This window comes from Caretta caretta, chromosome 1, assembly GCF_965140235.1.
Source record: "Caretta caretta isolate rCarCar2 chromosome 1, rCarCar1.hap1, whole genome shotgun sequence".
NCBI lineage: Eukaryota > Metazoa > Chordata > Testudines > Cheloniidae > Caretta > Caretta caretta.
The window spans coordinates 326,425,460-326,445,743 of record NC_134206.1 but is presented as its reverse complement, the minus strand read 5'-3'; the positions used below and the strand labels follow the sequence as shown (position 1 = coordinate 326,445,743).

The window sequence follows — 20,284 nt, the reverse complement described above, 5'->3', positions numbered from 1 at the left end:
ACCAATTGAAATGTATTAAATATTTTTGGACGTTTTTCTACATTTCCAAATATATTGATTTCAATTGCAAAACAGAATACAAACTGTATACTTCTCACTTTATATTATTTTTATTATAAATATTTGCACTGTAAAAATGATAAACAAAAGAAATAGCATTTTGCAATTCACCTCAAATGCACCTTTAGTGCAATCTCTTTATCATGAAAGTGAAACTTACAAATGTAGATTTTTTGTTTGTTTGTTACATAACTGCTCTCAAAAACAAAACAATGTAAAACTTTAGAGCCTACAAGTCCACGCAATCCTACTTCTTGCTCAGCCAATCACTCAGGCAAACAAGTTTGTTTACATTTGCAGGAGATAATGCTGCCCGCTTCTTGTTTACAACGTCACCTGAAAGCGAGAACAAGCGTTGGCATGGCACTGTTGTAGCCGGCATCGCAATATATTTACATGCCATATGCGCTAAACGTTCATATGTCCCTTCATGTTTCAATCATCATTCCAGAGGACAATGTGTACATGCTAATGATGGTTCTGCTCGATAATGATCCAAAGCCGTACGGACCAATGCATGTTCATTTTCATCCTCTGAGTCAGATGCCACCAGCAGAAGGTTGATTTTCTTTTTTGGTGGTTCAGGTTCTGTAGTTTCTGCACTGGAGTGTTGCTCTTTTAAGATTTCAGAAAGCATGCTCCACACCTTGTCCCTCAGATTTGGAAGGCTCTTCAGATTCTTAAACCTTGGGTCAAGTGCTATAGCTATTTTTAGAAATCTCACATTGGTACCCTCTTTGTGTTTTGTCAAATCTGCAGTGAAAGTGTTCTTAAAACGAACATGTGCTGGGTCATCAGCCGAGACTGCTATAACACGAAATATATGGCGGAATGCGGGTAAAACAGAGCAGGAGACATACAATTCTCCCCCTAGGAGTTCAGTCACAAATTTAATTAATACATTTTTTTAATGAGCATCATCAGTATGGAAGCAAGTCCTATGGATTGGTGGCCGAAGCACAAAGGGGCATAGGAATGTTTAGCATATCTGGCACATAAATACCTTGCAATGCCGGCTACAAAAGTGCCATACGAACGCCTGTTCTCACTTTCAGATGACATTGTAAACAAGAAGCAGGCAGCATTAACTCCTGCAAATATCAACAAACTCGTTTATCTTAGTGATTGGCTGAACAAGAAGTAGGACTGAGTGGGCTAGTAGACTTTACATTTTTACTTGTTTTATTTTTGAATGCAGTTATTTTTGTACATAATTCTATATTTGTAAGTTCAACTTTCATGACACAGAGATCGCACTTCAGTACTTGTATTAGGTGAATTGAAAAATGCTATTTCTTTTGTGTTTTTTTTACAGTGCAAATATTTGTAATAGAAAATAAATATAAAGTGAACACTGTACACTTTGTATTCTATGTTGTAATTGAAATGAATACATCTGAAAATGTAGAAAACACCCAAAATATTTAAATAAATGGCATCCTATTATTGTTTAAATGCACAATTAATTTCTTTAATTGCTTGACAGCCCTATTTACAATAAAAAATTACTGCCTACTTCCTCTTAGGTATTGTCTTCAATAGGTTTTTCGCACTGGTGTAATACACACTAGGAAAGCCATATTGATGGAAGTCACAGTTCTGTTAGGACTCAGAGAGAGTTGAGTCCTGCAGGATAGGCTGAGGAGAGCCACTCTGCATTATGGGTTATATGATAACAAGCCCTGTAACCCTGGCACCAGTTAACAGATTATATGGTAAGGAGCCCTACAACCCCCACACTGGAAACAATTAAATGCCTTGTATAGGAGAGTAGGGGCAATGGGAAGATAGAACTCCTCCCCTGTGTTAAAGTTTAATAAAAGTTGCAGCCTGCCGCTTAATTCCATGCATCTGTTCTCATTTTGCTGCTGTGTCCACATCAAAACCTACATAGACTGGCCTTAAGTAGGAAAGAAATCTCAGTGTAAGTATAAGTATGAGACAGACTGGTCTTTTTTAGCACTCCATTATCTAGCACAAACAAATATGGTAAAGGAGTATTGCATATAATTGATGGTCTCATTTGTTTTTTTCCTTTTTCCTGTTAACTTTCAATAGAATTCCTCCACTTTATATCTTAAAAGCGATTAAGCTTAAACCAAGCCTTCAACTCTTAAATGACACTGAAAATGTAAAAGCGGCAAAGAGTTCCGCTTTTACAGATCCAGACTAACACGGCTACCACTCTGATACTGAAAATGTAGGAAACATTGGTGCTATTATAATGTTTTTACTTATAAATCACATTCCTAATTTTTTAACATGACTAGAAAATTTTGTGAAAAAGAGCACACAAATATCTTTTTTTAATATTCTGACTTTGTTTCCCATAGAACCCCAACTTACTACAGAACTGTATTAGACCAACATTCCACTTACGATAATTGAGGGGCTTTAAAATGAAAAAAAAAGGGTTATTTTAATAATAAAAATGTAAATTTATTTTAAAAATACTAAGACATGAAAACAGAAAAATGCAGAGAAAAGCATAGATGGTATTGTACGATAGTTATACAAGAATACATTTATTCAGCCCCTTTAAATTGCAGGTAATCAGATTTAGTATAAATGAATATAATTATGCACATTCATTCTGATACTCCTTAAAATAGATTTTTATCTCAAAGTTTAAGGTGTCTTTAAAGTTTTAATAGGAAATCTTCTGAATCAGTTCATTACACCAAAGCACAGCTAAATGGCAGCAGATTCCTTGCACTTCTCAGAATATACATTTTTCAAATTCATTTATAATGCTCAGTAACCTTAAATATAAAGCACAGAGCATTATGTTAATACAAAATATTTTCAATATTAACAAACTATCCCTTTACCACAAAAAGAAGTTTGTTATATTATGTTCTATAAAATACACATTTAATTTTTCTCAAGTTTTCAGGTCTTTATCCTGCAAAATCTTATTTTTTTGAGTAAACTTATTAATGCAATTAACCCCATTAACTTCTGAGAGAGTCCTTATGTGAGTAACAATTGCTCAGATAAGCAAGATTTTTCAGGTTTGGTCCCTCAGTTTGACAATTCTATAGTAAACAGAATAATTAGCTTCAAAGTTCCATATTCATCTTTGCTTTTGAAATGAAAAAAAATGTTTTTTACCTGAGTCTCTACCCCTTGCTCAAGTAACCGTTTAGCCTGATTTTCAACCTCAAGTCGAGCTCTTGCAATAAAAAGCAGGTCATTTTCAATTACTTCTATTCCGGAGAGGTCTATTCCTTGTGAAAGATAATCTATAAAAGCAACAGAATTTAGATAAAATTAAAAAATTCTGACATGTATGATAATGAAACGTTTACAACATACAGATATTTCTGGCATTTTCACAAGATACTTAATGTAGAATGTATTCAAATAATTTATTTATTAAACAAACTGAAAATCAAAGGAAAATTATTCAACAAGTGAGCATTACTACAGTAAATTCACTGCACTCGTTTCATAGTTTTCCTGTAAACCCAGACATTCCAAATATGTGGGTGTTATAATTAAAGTGCAGAAATCATGATTTACTTTGCAGCCTATATGTCAAAGATGACAGAAAAATCTATTTTTAAATCAAAGAGGAAGGATGGTCAAATCTCTTTTCAATATTACAAGAGTGTTTATCTGTTGACAAATAAAATTATGAGTGTTACTAAAATCATTCCTATATCCACAATATCCTTCTTTCTAACCCCATTTGAAAAAATGTCTCACCCAAATAACGTATTTCCACATTTCTGTTCTTTTATAGCTAACTTATCCAGAGGCCTGATCTTGATCCTCTCGGCAGATACAGGGCATGAATTTTTATTTCTCTCTTCTAGTTCCCTTTGAGTACTTTCAAAAAAGAATCCCAGGAAGACAACAAAAGCAAACATTGTATAATTAGGTCCTAATTTTACACTTTCCTTCCACATTAGGACATTATGAGTTTTGCAATTGGCGTGCGAAAATTGTTTCTTCCTGTTCGCCAGTACTTCAGCAGATGATAACTGAATGCTGCCAGTTGCTTTGTGGCACGGGTGCATACTACAGATGATACGGCAAACCATCTTTAACAATTCTACATCTAAATTAGGTGAAAAAATCAAATTTACACACATGCCCCCAGAATAATGCCCTAACAGATCATTTCTAATAGGTATAATACATGTCACAGATACCAGACAGATTATTTTTTAAAAGTATCTGAAGTCATTGCCCTTTCCCTGTACACCCCGACAAAACTCATATTGTGTGGCTTTCCAATCCCCATAAACTTATTCACTGCCATCTCCCTCCCAAATTCATGCTGTCTTCCTTTCAAAACATTAGGATATGCCTCCTTCAACTTATTGGTAGCCTTCTTTCCAAGCTGAGGGGAATGAAGGGAAAAGAGTAGGTTCTCAGTATCTTCTCCCCTCCCATGCTGTACTCAGTGGCTGAATGGAGAAGGAAGCCGTGCTATGCTGAGGGCTGTCCTGGGCTCAGGAAGAAGTGGTCAGTGGAGCACCTATCCTGCTTTTCCTTCCAGCAGGCTCCCATGTGGTACCAAAGCCCAGCAAGAAAGCATAGTTTAGCAGCCAAAGCAGCTCTCTCTTCCCTCCCTCCTATCTCCAAGAAGGGACGGCCAACCACTGGTGGGGCTCCTGAGTACCTATAGCCAAGTTGACAGAACAGTTGCTCAAACTGCTCCTAGCTCACATAGGATGTTGCTGCAAAGATTGCTGGCCAGTCCAGAGGAGATGGTGAGTAAGAATTAGGGAGCACAGCCCCTCCTGCCTGCAGATTTAAAAAGGCAGCACTCCATTGAGTTTCATCTGTAAGTATTCAAGTTTTTTCCCCTCACGAAAACAGATATTCTGCAGATGTTGATGGCCATGATTCTTGCTAACCCCTAAGAAAGCCTCCTACTTGCCACACACAATTAGGAGAGTACATTTTTCAAGTCCTTAAATAAGCAATACTGTCATTTCCTCACAAATCAGTCTTCAAATTAGGTTTCCTCATGCCAGCACAGTACATAGCATTGACAGTACATCAGCAAATCAAATAAAAAATTGGTAGATCAGGGACATGGCTATTGTGCTGAATTGGATACAATTAGAAAAGAAGTCTTGCAAATCCACATGCAGAAAGAGTAAGGAGAGTACAAATTGAATATGTTTATACAGTAAGATTTCTAAATTTAATATAGCTGAACTCTAGAGAAACATAAAAAGATATGAAAGTTGATCACTTTTTTCAATGTGAATTCTGTGGCAATAGTCTGGTTCTCATGTCTGCTTTAGCTGAACATAATGCAATTTTAAGTATGTTCACTAGAAATACCAAGCACACAAATGTAGATAGCTAATCCGATATAAGAGCTACGGATCAGACTTGTACTTCTACTGTCTAAGCAGTGAAGAAATAATACAATAAAACTAAAGTCATTTTATCCTACAATAACTGAATACGTTGGCATGTTGTCTAATGGTCAGAAAGCAGCCTAGTATTTGGTAGCTTACGTGCGCACACAAAGTCAAATGACAAGATTTTGAGCAAAAGCAAAGAAAACAGTTAAGGTGGGTTTTCCTTAAAAAATAATCAAGGAATAATTGCGGTATAATACATCATAACCTACCAATCTGAAAATAATTGTTTTTTCATTGTAACTGACACTTAAAACTTGCTAATTTTTTAAAACTGTTATTAGAGACACATGGTGGGTGAAGTAATATCTTTTATTGGACCTGTGACACTTTGCATCCCATATTCACTATAGTGATATAATTATGACATGATTATGACATAATTATGATGCATCTTGTGCAAGATGTGTCATGTAAAGTGTCAATGGAAAAGTTATGGTTTGCTGAATATGATTATCCTATTTGTATGAATGTATCATTTTTGTATCGGGAGTTATGATTATTGACTATGTATTTATATTTCAAATGTGCATGCATCTGGTTAATACCCATAAGCTTTACATACAGTCTGCCAGCAGACTATGAATGGCCTATTCAAGTTGAATGGCACATCAACAAAGACAATGGGCCAAGGAGAAAGCTTATCTTCACCTGATGAACTGTCAGTCAGCCTATGGATAATGGCTACCATGACTCATCAGAGCATGCAAGGGCTTGTGACCAGTTCACGTGGTACTGAACTCCATTTTGGTACCTGTATTTTTCCACAAACTTGGCTGGGAACGTGGTTTGGAATAAGCTATAAAAGGGGGAAGTGACATCACCAACGTGCCTCACTCCCCACCTGGAAATACCTGAGGAACAAAGACTGAACTGGGAGAAGTGCTGGTCCCAGGCAGAAAAGACGGAAGCCTGTCTGTGTACGAAACCTTGGTAGACTGTTTATACCATCTAACAGGGTAAGACACTGCTTAATTCAAATCCTATCTAGGATTAGATTGCGATTTTGTTTATTGCTAGGTAATCTACTTTGATCTGTTTACTATCACTTAAAATCTATCTTTCTGTAGTTAATAAATCTATTTTATATTTTTACCTAAAACAGTGTGGTTTGAGTGAAGTGCTTGGGGAAAAATCTCAGCTCAAGACCAAGAGCTGATGCACGTCAACTTTCCTTTGTAGAAGCGGCAGACTGGGTAATAACTCATATAGAGTTCAGGCTTTTGACTAAGATAGGACAGTACAGCTCCAGGGTGGGAGGCTGGGGAAATGGGGGGTATTTTGGCTGGAGCCTCTCTCTCGTTGGTTCATGCAGTGGCTGGCAGAGCATTCATGAACATAGCTGGGTGTGGCCCCTCCCTGTAGATGTTTGTGTGAGGGCAATCTTGGAGGGCTTTGCAGCTTGTCACAATGTCACAGTGTGAGAGGGAACCCAGATTGGTAAAACAGAGGGCACAGTGGTACGCCAGTTCCAGGACCAACTTCTGTTGGTGAGAGACAAGCAGAGACAACAGAAGTTGGTCCAATAAAATATCCTGGGACTGACATGACTACAACACTACTTAAATTGTTATTGTTATTTTAATTTATGATGTTATTTTAAATTCTTAAATTATTTCTTATGCATGGCATATATTATGGGATAATTTCATATAAAAGGACAAAACCTTCTTACTCCCACACATATTATGCAAACCTTAGTTTACTGTCCAAAATAAAACCCAACTTTTTTAGCTAAACTTCATGAGTGAAAACCTGGTCCTGTTAATGTCAGTGAGAGTTTTGCCATTCATTTCTATGGGGACAGGATTTACCACATACATTTTTATTAGGGCTGTTGATTAATCACAGTTAACTCATGCGATTAACTCAAAAAAATTAATCACGATTAAAAAATTAATCGCGATTAATTGCCATTTTAATCATACTGTTAAACAGTAGATTACCCACTGAAATTTATTTTGGCCTGCACCGCTTTGGATCGTTATCAAGCAGAACTAGTCATCAGTATGGACGCATGTCCTCTGGAATGGTGGCTGAAGATGAAGGGACATATGAATCTTTAGCATTTCTGGTATGTAAATATCTTGCAACACCGGCTACAACGGTGCCATGCGAACGTCTGTTCTCACTTTCAGGTGACATTGTAAACAAGAAGTGGACACCATTGTCTCCTGCAAATGTAAACAAACTTGTTGTCTGACTGGCTGGCTGAACAAGAAGTAGTACTGAGTGAACCTGTAGGCCTTAAAGTTTTACATTGTTTTATTTTTGAATGTAGGTTTTTTTGTACATAATTCTACATTTGTAAGTTCAACTTTCATGATAAAGAGATTGCACTACAGTACTTCCAATAAGGGAATTGAAAAATACAATTTCTTTTGTTTTTTACAGCACAAATATTTGTAATAAAAAATAAATATAAAGTGATAACAGTACACTTTGTATTCTGTGTTGTAACTGAAATCAATATATTTTAAAATGTAGAAAACATCCAAAATATTTAAATAAATGGCATTCTGTTATTGTTTAACAGTGTGATTAATCGTGATTAATCTTTTTAATCGCCTGACCACCCTAATTTTTATGTTTTATACTCTTCAGTCACTTGAACCCATGATCTTTTGTATGTCTACACTTTATAAGTGTTAAACTGCATCTTAACTAATTTAGTTCTGTTATTAAAAATCAAACCCACAAATCAGAACTACAATATGATGCTAAATCCAGATTAAAGTGCATAAGTACATTTTATTGGCATCTTATTTTGGCTTTAAAACAAGGTCGGAACTCAATGGCAAGTTAATGATTTATCATTTATTTTTAAAATCAAATGCTTTTTAGCACTGAAGATTTCTCATCTACTCACAGAACTGGAAAGCATTTTTTATCAGTAAAAGCAGTTAATGTTTTTGGAGAAGCAACATGGTTTAGTGGACTGGGATTGGGGTCAGAAAATCCATTTTAATTCCCACTCTCCCCCTTACTCACTATGTGACCTAGGGCAAATCTTTTAACCTTTTGGTTTCTCAATTTCCTCTTCTGCAAAATGGGGATAATCTTTACTTACCTTACAGAAATATAGGGAGAGTCTGCTTGTTAGTGCACTGCTTCTCAAACCTTTCATTTTGTGGAATATCTCTATAAAGTAGAGATAGAAAAGATCTTGGAGGGGTGATCTAGACCCTCTTCTTATCAATGCAGGAGTTTTCTGAATTGTACATTTATTGATGTTTTCTGTGCAAAATAGTGCTTACATCACTTCCCTTGGAAGAATACGCAACAGTCTAACAGATACCATGGTCAGGACATTCCCACCACCCATATACAACTCTAATTTGTTGTTGTTTTTTAAATATGACTCCACTGCTCTTAGTTACAATCATTGTACTATGCTAACTAATTCATTTGCCTCCTTGAAATTCATAGAATAATTAGATTTATGGCCTCACTTAGAAAAACTCTTTTAATCTTCCCTAATAACTAGTTGCTCCAGCCCCCCAATATTTTTTGTTACTTTTATCAACTCATTTAACTCTAAGAATTTGTCTGACAATAACGTGCTCAAAACTGAACACAAAACATATCAGGAGTCACATCACAACCATGCAGACAGGGAGTATTATTCCCCTGCACTGTGACACAATACACTTGTATATGCAACCCAGCATAACAAATTTAAAACAAGGCTCGTGTAGTGCCACACGATAAAGCTTGATAAGGCAGAGAGAAAACCTACCCAAACAACACTGAATGTCTAATAGGCTTCAGTTTAACACAGACAGGCTGACAAATACTTTTGTATGTGGGTGTGTTTTAAGAACTGAACAGAGAGAGGGACGGAGGACAGCAGAAAGGAACTCCTCCCCTAAAGGCTGCTAATGAAGTACTGGTTTCAGAGTAACAGCCGTGTTAGTCTGTATTTGCAAAAAGAAAAGGAGTACTTGTGGCACCTTAGAGACTAACCAATTTATTTGAGCATAAGCTTTCGTGAGCTACAGCTCACGTCACGAAAGCTTATGCTCAAATAAATTGGTTAGTCTCTAAGGTGCCACAAGTACTCCTTTTCTTTTAATGAAGTACTGTACACATAGAGGTTTACAACACTGATGTTGCTGGGTGCAGCATGTCACTTTCCACCAGATTACTGCCGACCTATTTTTTCTGTGAATATGCTGGCAAACCATAGGGTTGACTTGCTCCTGCATCCATTGAAGTCAATGGGAGTTTTGCTACAGATTTCAATGAGGCAAATGATACTCTTAAGCGTGAGGAAACTGAGGAGGTTCAGAATCTGTTCTCTGAAGCTGACACGCCAAATTAATGCATAACTTCTGGTAAAATGGGATAAAGGAGGCATGGGTATAGCCAGGGTCCCTCAGGTCCCACCACCACAGAATTTGCTGTGGATTCCTTTCATCATACCACAGAACAGTGCTCCAGAAGCCAAGCTTTTGTTAAACAAAATTAAAATTAAAATATGGCTCTGATCCTTTCTTCCCACAGGAAGGTCTGCAGAAGGGGCCAAAGGAGAGAAAGTCTCCCCTATTGTCTATTGCCCTTCCCAGAAATCAGCCATGGGGATGACCACCAAACTGCCTGGATCTGCTGGTTTTAACATACGATTGCAAGATATAAGCAGGAGGCCAGGGCCTCCTGTGGGAGAAAGTGTCTCCCTGCAGAAGCTCTGGCCCCTGTTCTTGACACCACACTACACCGGGCCTGTACTTCCAGGACCCTTCCCTGGAGAGACAGTTGATAAGTAATAAAGATATTGCTTTCCCTCAGAGTTCCACTGAGCTGCTGGGTGGATGTGCATCCCAATTCCTGTTCCTCCTACTCTGACTCTGGCCCATAGCCCAGACCTCCGCTCTTCATGTGGCCAAGGTGTGCTCTGTCCAGTCTGCATACTAAAGGTCACTGCCCCGTGCAGACCTCAACCTTGTGTTCCTAGCCCTCAAACTTTGAAAATTCAAACTGAGCATAAACAAATGCATTAATGTCTTCCTGAGTCCACAGCCAGCCCAAACAACAGCTCTGAGAAGTGATTTCAATCATCTCAGTCAAGTGTGAATTCTGAAACCTAAAGGTGGTAACGTAGAATGTCAACTTGGATAACTACTTCAGTGGTGCTCATTTTAGAAAAAACATCTAGATAGCATGTTTATCCCACAATTTCAAAATGCTCCCATGTCTCCCCAGGTGCCAGAAATGAAAACCAACCGCTGCCCAACTGCCAACACCTCTAGCTTCCTCCCTGAAAACTTCTACAATGAAACTATATATCATTGTCAATATAAAGTTATGTGCAACATCAAAAACAGAAAGCATGGTGACAATGCATTTAAATGGGAATCCAAAGCAGTAACGTCAAAATACGTGCAGGATTCAGAGCTAGATTATCTGCTGGAACTGTTTTTAGATTAGTGCAGGGACTCTCTTACTGGTTGAGAAGGTCACGTGACCTTGAGAGTTTAAAAAGGAAAAAAGCCTCAAGGGACAGTATGTCCACACTAGAAACATCTATAAGTGTTTTTCTGCCAGCGCTAAAAACAATGGAAACTGTAATGTAGGCAGGAGATGTGCCATCTAAGCAGACAATATGGCCATAGACACGCCTATCTCTTCTCTACAATAAAACCTCTACCACTGGTAGCACTAGCAGAGCTGAACTGGTGAAGAAAAACACTGAACTTTCTTAGCATTGGCAAAGCCAGATAGTAACCACAAACATAGCACATTTAGAACAAAGTTTTTTCTAAACAGTAACAATGGCATATATACATCCCAGCCTGGCAATTTTAGCTGACAGGAAAAAACATTTGTCTTGAAGAGTTTGAAAAGCTACCTCCAGTTACTTAATCGAGAGATTAACAAACCTTGAACCCGTGCTTCAGGCACTGCATCCCACTGTCAGTCATGTCTGCTCCCCATTTACAATCAATATGCATAGACTCACAGCCTCAGAAGTTTGAGAAGAAGAGAACTATTAGTGATTTAGTTTATTGCCCAAACACTATACAGAGAAAGGCTGATCTTCCAGTGAAAGCACTGGACTCAAGTGATCGGGGTTCAATTCCCAGATCTGTTATAGACTTCCTCTGAGACCTAACTCAAGTCATTTATTCTCTCTGTAACTCAGTTCTCTATCTGTAAAATTAGGTTAATAATACTTCCTTTCTCTCACCCTTTAACTGTCTTGACCATTTAGACTGTAAACTCATGTGTACAAAATGCAGCCCCAAACTCATTTTGGGCCTGTAAGGACTATTGTAATGCCAATAAAAAATAAACGACAACAGCACAGATTGGATGAGTGAACTCTTTGTTATTAATGCTACCATTGATCTTACTGAAGTATTTTAACACTGAGCACATATGAACATATTTTTTGACAGAGAGGTACTTGTATTAGTTTTGCAAAAGTTTAAATTCTGTCTTAAAATCATAAATTTGAGGAACAACATATATTCTGGTTTATAAAAAACACAAATTAAAACCTTACATGTCCCATAAGATGTTGGTAATGCTCACCCAGTAATTATCACACCTTATTAAGCTTGGAATGCACTGCTGGAAACATTTTGGGGACTTAAAATACAGACTGCCTGATGAATCCCTTCATGAACAAAAATATTATATGCTAAAGAAAAATACACTGAGCACTAGGGATTAGTGACATTTATAATCTATATCAACCTGAGAAAGGGTTGGGACTTTAGGTCTCTTAAAGGAAGAGAGATTTTGGTCATTAGAATTCCAAATTTTCTTGGTTTACTAAATCTGAACAGCGTTTCTAATCTACCACAAGAGATGACGCTTAATTATGTGCTTTCTTTAAACCAACATTTCCCAGATAGTTATATAACAGGAGTTTAGCTGAGCAAGATAAACCTGACATCAGTACAGCATGTTATGTAGTAAAACAATATCCTGAGCCAAATATCTGTTTTTGTAACTATTTAGACGACTCCAAAGCTTGGAATCTTTCTATATTTGTGATTTCAGTTTCTGACCTCTAATGCTACTCTGACAACTTCATATGATGAAGATATGGAGGGGGAAATGCTAGATTAAAACAAAACATTCACTGAGAGTTGTAAATTATGATAAATAGAAATCTATGAGTATAAAGACAGAATCCGTATGTGCTTCATACAAAGCACATAAAAGTGATGTTGTACTCTATATTACAACTGTATTGATCTTGACCACTCACTAGAAGGTAGCAAACAGAAACGTACTAATAGCAATGGTGAAATAACAAAAGGAGAACCATGAAAGCAAGAAGTAAACCAATATGATGAGATGACAAGGCTTGAGAGCTTATTCAAGTCAAACAGAAATCTTTCAAAATTTGGATATACAGAACCAGTAAAGCCAATAAGCAGGAGCATAAAATTACAACACACAATATGGAAGAGGGAAATTAGAAGGGCTAAAATTGATTTTGAAGAGCAAATAGCTAAAAATGTAAAAACAACAGATTCTTTAGGTATACTACTAGCAAGAAGTCTGAATTAATTGATGGGTCTGCTGGATCAGCAAGGGTTAAAAGTAAAAGCTGAAAATCAATCTTTTTTTTATATAAGTACTCACAATCAAAGATGGGGAGGTGCATGCACTGGACCTGCTCTTTTCTGGTAATAAAGATGACATTCTACTAGAGATTGAGGTATCAGAAGAGGAAGTGTTGGAGCAAAAATGATCATTTAAAAAGCAGTAAGTCACCTCATAGGCCCCGATGATATCCCCCAAGAGTTCTGATGGGGCTTAAGAATGAAGTGGCTGAAAAGCTAACAAAAATGTGTGATTGCTTATTAAAACAGCTACTGGATTGGCGAGTAGCAAACGTTGTACCTATGTGACCCAGACAATTTAGAGATCAGTAAGCCTTACAACTGAAGCTGGCAAGTTGTTTGAAATAACTAAAAACAGAATATTAAAACATCTGAAATAGCAGGATATAAGTCTAACCAGCATAATTTCCACAAAGGAAAAATTGATTAGATTTCTTTGAATTTATTTAGAGCTCTAGAAGGCCTTTGACTAGGACCCTTGCAAGAGGCTACTACAAAAGCTAAGTAGTCGCGAGCGTATTATAATGGATCAAAAACTTGCTAGGAGATAGAAAACAAAGGACAGGAGTATATGCTCAATTTTGATCATAGCAAAAGGTTAACAGCAGGGTGCCTCAAGATTCTACACAAGGACTAGTGTTTAATATATTTATTGACAATCTGGAAAGGGGGGTGAGTAGCAAGGTAGCAAAATCTGCAGGTGGTACAAAGTTATTTAGGTTAGCCATGATTGGCGAGGACTATGAGGAACTTCAGAGAGACCCAAACAAGCTATGCGACTGGGTAGCACAACAGTAAATGTTCAATGTTGATAAATGCAAAGTAATGCACTTTGGAGAGAAAAAAATAAACTAATCATACACCTTATGAGGTTCTTAGTTAACTGTATTAACTCAGGAAAGGAATCTGGGCATTATTGTTGACAGCTGAATGAAGAGTTCTGCTCAATGTGCAGTTGTGGTCAAAAAAAAGCAAACAATGTTAGAATGCATATGGAAATGGATGAAAAATAATATGGAGCATATTAAAATGCCATTATATAAATTAATAGTGTGGCATCATCTTGAATACTGTGTACAGTACTGGTCATCCCATCTCAAAAAGAATTACAGCATTAGAGGGCATCCAGAAAAGAACAAATATATGAGGAAAAACTCTCATATGAAGAGATTGAAAAGACTGGGATTGTTTACCTTAGAAAGGAGACAAGTAAGACAGAACATGATAAAAATATGTAAAATAAATCAATAGTATAGAAAAGGCAGATCAGGAGCTTCTGTTCTCCCTGTCCCATAACACAAGAACAAGGAGGTACTCAGTGAAATTAAATTGTTGCAAATTCAAAACTGATGAAAGGAAATACTTTTCCACAAAATGCATAATGAAGCTGTGGACCTCAACGTCACAGGAAGCCATTGAGGCAAGAATTTAGCAAAATTCCAAGAAGAACTGAACGTTTATGTGAAAAAGACTATTCAGAGTTACAAAATGCTTACAAATTTGGGAAGGGGTAATAAACCTCAGGCCTCAAACCAATCTTTAAATACAAGGATTAGGAGGAGATCAAATTTTGGGGAGCAGATTACCCTACATATACCCTACCCTACATCTGCCTAAAGTGAGGTTTCTCGCACCTTCCACTGAAGGATCTGGTGCTGGCCACTGCTGGAGATGAGCTACTGGACCAGATGGACCACGGGTCTGTTCCAATAGGGCAATTCTTTATGTTCCTAATAATAACACTAAGTATAGGACTGGCTGTTGAAAGAGGAAGTTATTGCATGGTTAGGATTACAAACAGTACTTGATTTACGGTTCTCTCATATAATTGAAGCTCTTCAGGGCAGACAATATGTCTATCTCTGGAAAGTACCATGTGAATTTATGGTGCTATGTAAGTTACTCCGAAGAAGACAGATACCACCGTATGTTGGCATAATTTAGTTTACTACATGACAATTTCAATAAATTTAAATCCCGGGAACCACACTGGACAGTGATGGTAACTCCCGTGAATAATGGACTTGTATAGTGGCCAGTAGTTTAATCAAAAATTGCAATAACATCAGTGCATTTTTACAGATTGATTTATTAGGAAAGAATTAAATTCTTTAGAGAAGTTAAACAGAAGAATATATTTTTTTTAGATATTTCAGCCTTAGCACACAATGCCTACGAGAAACAGCATTTCACCAGTGTACTGTAGAGACTTCGCTAATGGCATATTGTTCATCAGTAGTACTACATAAGTGTAAATTATGGGGAACCAGGATACAGAGTAGCAAATGAACAAAGGATGACATAACACATTAAAACTTTTGGAACAACAGAGAGAACCCCACACTAAAAAGCAACAATACGGTTTAAAGTACTGTATTAAAGCTAGAGTCAAGGTTGTCCTGTAGTCAGTCGTAAAAATTGTTGAAACTTTCATTACTCAGGTTAAAATTTTCCAGGCTTAGTCTCTTTCCAAAAGGTGAGTTTTCATTTGGAATTGTGAGCAAAGACAGTGCAGTCATTTTTAAGTATGAAAAAAAAAATTAAAGAAGGACTTTTCTCATAAAATTCTTGCAGCTCCCCTCTGCTTTAAACAGTTCTGCTGCTGAAACATCTGTGCAGGTACTTGAAATATGGTATCAAAATACACATTTTAGTTGCAGGAGGGTAAGTGCTCCAGTGAAAACTGGTTTTTGTTTAACAAAATTATCCTTTGAAAATTGCACTTCATGCATGCATAGTACAATTGAGTTTAACTTTTTAGTATTTTAGCAGCATTCAGCATTGCAGTAGGGCTGGATTACTGGGGCTACACACTGCATGGGGTTGGCTGCTTCCCCTAGTGCTATGTGCCCTAGTCACAGAGCCCCAGCAGAGGGTATGACAATTGAGGCAGCCTCAAGATAGTTTCTCAAAGATATTTGGGGGGTGGAGGGGGATTTAAAGATCTGGGGCATTTGTGACAAAACCAAACAGTTGGAAAATATACAATTCAATCTCAAAGTGTAATTTGTACCAGTAATTAACCACATACACGTTATTCCACACTTTTAAACAGGTCCCTGCCATACACATTGTTTTATCTTACCTGGCTGCTTCACTGTAGGGGAAAGACCTAAACTTGTCCTCATTGATATTAAAGAGCATCTAGATAAAGAGGAAATGGTTTTCTCCAGCATGGTGAAACAAATGGCTTTAGAAAACTCCTATCTGTGGGGTAGGGGTTGCCATGCCTACCATACACTTGGGTTTGGTTTTTTCTGTTTCCAAAAAATGACTATCATTGAACTGAACAGAGAGTTTATTTTATCTTAAATACTTCCTACCTAGTACTGTTATCATCATCTATGACCAATCCCTCCCACAGTGGAAAGTTGTGCATTTCTCACAGAAGAGTGCGTTTCTGAGTTTATGCATGCATTAAAAGAACAAGAACAATATTGGGGGATGAGTGAGGAAAATTGATTATCTATTTTTAAAAGCATATGAAAATAGAGTTTTATGCATCTTGATGGAAGAGTTAATTCTTTTTTGTTCTCTCAGTCTGGAAATCAGATGCCAGGCAGGATCTGGAACTGATGGAAATGAATTTACTTCTATTTTTATCATCATCACTGACTTGACAACGAGCACCATATTTTGGAGGCATTCCTGTGAAAATGCCATGATTCAGAAAATAGCTTAAAAGCATCAAGACAAACATTACTTAGGTCTAATTGCAAGTTATGCCTCAGAACTCCCACATTCACTTAGGGCTAAAACAGTAGGGTTTGAATTTCTTTAGCTCCGCCCCCTTCCAATTTTTTCTAATACACGTAGATGCGTGACCTCACTGAACATTACTTTCATTCACTGTACCAACCAGATTCATATTCTTTTGGTAAGTGAGCTTTGGGTTTTTTTCCAACAAAGGCAGATTGGCTAGGAAATATCTTTTTTTCCCAGCCTTCCCTATCAGAATACTGCGTAATATACAGGATGGGAAATAAAACCCTTTAACATTATCCTCACCAGTGACTTAAAACACAAAACCAAACCATTTGGTACAATTGTGTACATTCTGAAAGCAAAAAACTTAAATTGCTTCTATGAGGTAACCCAGCTGGCACTGACTTATCCCAGGATCTTAAAACGTGCTTCTGAAAAACAATGTGAGATATATATATATATATATATAAGCTTTATGAATGCACTAGGAAAACACATACACACAGCCTTTCAGAGTGTTTGTGTGCTAAGAGGGGGAACGGGGTGTTTTCATACATGCATACTAGCACATTTATTTTGTTGTAAAAATCTGGCATTAAATTTATTTAATGTGTGAAACACATGAACTTGTTACTCCTTAAGACTGGAGTAGGAGGTATGGAATTACTGCTGGGAAAAAGAATTCCAGCCCCCCAAGGGTTTCCCTAGCACATATCCCAGTTGCTCAGTCAGTGACTGCTTACTATTTCATATATTTGAGGAAATGACATATGTGGGTACGATGCCCTCACTGTATGCTATGCACTCTGGTGATCCTGCACTTTTCCAAGCAAAAACAAACAACAGTTATTCTGTTGTACCACAAAATCAAGGCTTTGTGTGAGCTTTTTGATGTGCCATAGACATTATTTATATTATTATGGTGAAAGGTTCTAATGGCTGCCGGCAGGTGAGTCTTGTATGCAAAGACAATCACTGATTTCATCAAAGCCAGTGGATGCACCAAGCACTTTCATGCTCAACGAAAGGAGGAAGCAAACTACGTTATGTAGGAAGAATAGCTGGGAGCTATGAGTCTACCACATGAAGCAATAGGCTATGTGGCAGGTCAGAGCTGAGCCATGTGGACTGAGAGGTTTCCCAGGTTGCAACACACTGGTTAGGATACTGGTTTGCAGCCTGTGTGTGTTCTGGGCAGAGAAAGCCTGGAGAAGGACTTGCAAGCATGACGCTGAGAGAAAGCAGAGAGATAAGACAGATGTTGCTGGAGTGACAGATTTGGGGATTTCAGAGCAAGGAAACTGCCTATAGTTGTTTCTATTGTGTTCCCAGAAACAGAACTTTGTAAATATTTTTTCCTAAATAACTAACTTTTCACCAAGAATATAACTGATACATACCACTGATTTCTTACTCTAATGGAAACAACCCTCTAAGGCCCTGAATTTTGGCTAGCCTCAGGGGCCAAAAGGACAACAATACATTTACACTGCAATAACTTTATTATGGTTAACAGCTGTAACTGAATGAGAAAAATGTGAAAAAGCAACTGTAGGAATTCTCAAACCTTTTCATAGTTTGAGCCACATCTTGCAAATGACAAGGGCAGAGAGATTAGATGTGGCCAAGTGGCAGCAACTAAAACTTAAAAGGCAAATCAAAGTAACACCTACAGACAACCCCACCCCGTCTCTCACCCCAGCAACAAAAGAGGCAGTGAAAGAGCGACTGGTGCAGTTATACCACTGCATTGTTTCAGTCTGCCTGTATCCATCTGTTGTGTCTTGTCTTAGAGGGGCAGGGATCATCTTTTTGTTCTGTATTTGTACAGTGCTTAGCATAATGGGGTCCTGGTCCATGACAAGGTCTCCTAGACACAATGGTAATATAAACAACAACAGAGGAAACAGCTGCCCCGTCCCCAGTGTGTCACTGGCTTACCCTGCCTTTAATGCCCAAAGTTAACAGCACCCTTACTGTTCTGGGCCTTGCAAACCAGCTTCTACCTACAGTCTTGATGGGCTCATGCAATGTCATGGCCTAATCAATGCCTGCAACCCTGCCAGTTTCCTCACAAATCCAACCTCCTTTGGCACAAACAGTAGTCTGATGCCTAATTTACCCCTCAGCCTCTGGGGAGTTGGGAGACGCAGCCATCAATCCCAGTTACTCTAGCTCACCAATATTAAACTGTCCCCAGTTATCAAGAAAAGTCACCCATAATTTCAACCCTTTTGAAACACACTATACCATTAATTTAACTGAAGCACCTGAATACCCAAATGGAGAAGTTCATGCCCATGAAACAGAATCCACACAATAATTTCAAAGTTCAAAAGGCATCTGTAACCCAAACAAACCTCAGATCCCTGTAATTATCTGATACAGAGCACATAACCCTGTAAATACAGTTGAATTTCACACAGTCAATGTAACCATTAACATCTAAGGGAGGGAGATTAGATATTTGTGGTGGCAGAGCAGGAAGAGGCCTTCTCCTGATGCTCCTAACAAAGGGAGTTTAGTTACCTTCCTAATCCTGTAGTCCAGCATTAGCTGAGATGGTCAGCACTCTTTCATAAAGATACTATATGGGAGTATCCACCTCCCCTCTCATTCAGGCTTGCATGTGCCACCTACTCGCTCATTCATAGTCATGCAACAACACTGGGGCATCTACATCAATTTCTGAGATGGAAAAATAACCAAGTATTGATATATTTTTGACTTCCTTGTGTTAAGCATTCTGTCCTTTTTGAAAATGGATGTCTATAGTAACAGCTGTGAGCAAAGAGGAGTCAACAGTGTGTGATCTGACATTTGCAGAGCAGAGTTTAGGAACCTTTGAGACAGAATATCACAATAGTAGAAATTTAATATTATGTGTAACAAAGTGTTCACATCTCTTTTGCTACCCCGCTGCCTTTGAAAGAGTACACAAGGTTTAAGACCTAGAAAACTAAAACTCACTCCAGCTTCTTGCGAGAAAGAAAGTCTTTAAGAATCGTGATCATCCAGGCATGCTCAACAGCTCCAAAACCATTTTGGTCTAGCTAAGACAACATTTTTCTGAGTTCTCCATGATGACAAATTACTGAAGAAAGATCTCCAACTCTGATGTCATCTAGTGACTGAATTAAATCTTTTTAAAAATTAAGTATATTTTTGGTCTACATCATGTAAACTCAAAAGAATAAAAGAAAAAGTTTAGAACACCAAAAAGGCAAAAAATCAGATATGCAATACATCTCTAACATTTACATCTATAACATAAGGCAAAACCAGATATTGTCATTTGCACTAATATATTTCTGTATCATCTGAAACATTTTATCAACCTTTGTATCTTATATATGATCATGTTATGTATTATTTCAAATATAATCAAGGATATTATCAATTCATACGTGTGCCAGCATTCCACCACATTTTATTCTTCTAATTAAGGCACTATTATTCATTAAAGATTCAAGATTAAAAAAAACACTCCCTCCACAATCAATCCACTGTGGCTTCTCTTGAGACAGTAAAAGTGACAGCAATAATCTC

At 37.5% G+C, this 20,284-nt stretch overlaps 1 protein-coding gene across 2 annotated transcripts in view; it reads right to left on the bottom strand.

Moving 5' to 3' along the window:
- COG5 (component of oligomeric golgi complex 5) overlaps positions 1-20,284 on the bottom strand; it is a 310,045-nt gene that overhangs the window by 181,337 nt on the left and 108,424 nt on the right. For both annotated transcript variants that reach the window (XM_048836332.2, XM_048836333.2), the window contains exon 7: positions 3,175-3,305. In XM_048836332.2, the coding sequence (XP_048692289.2) occupies positions 3,175-3,305 (131 nt within the window). The remainder of the gene's footprint in view (positions 1-3,174; positions 3,306-20,284) is intronic.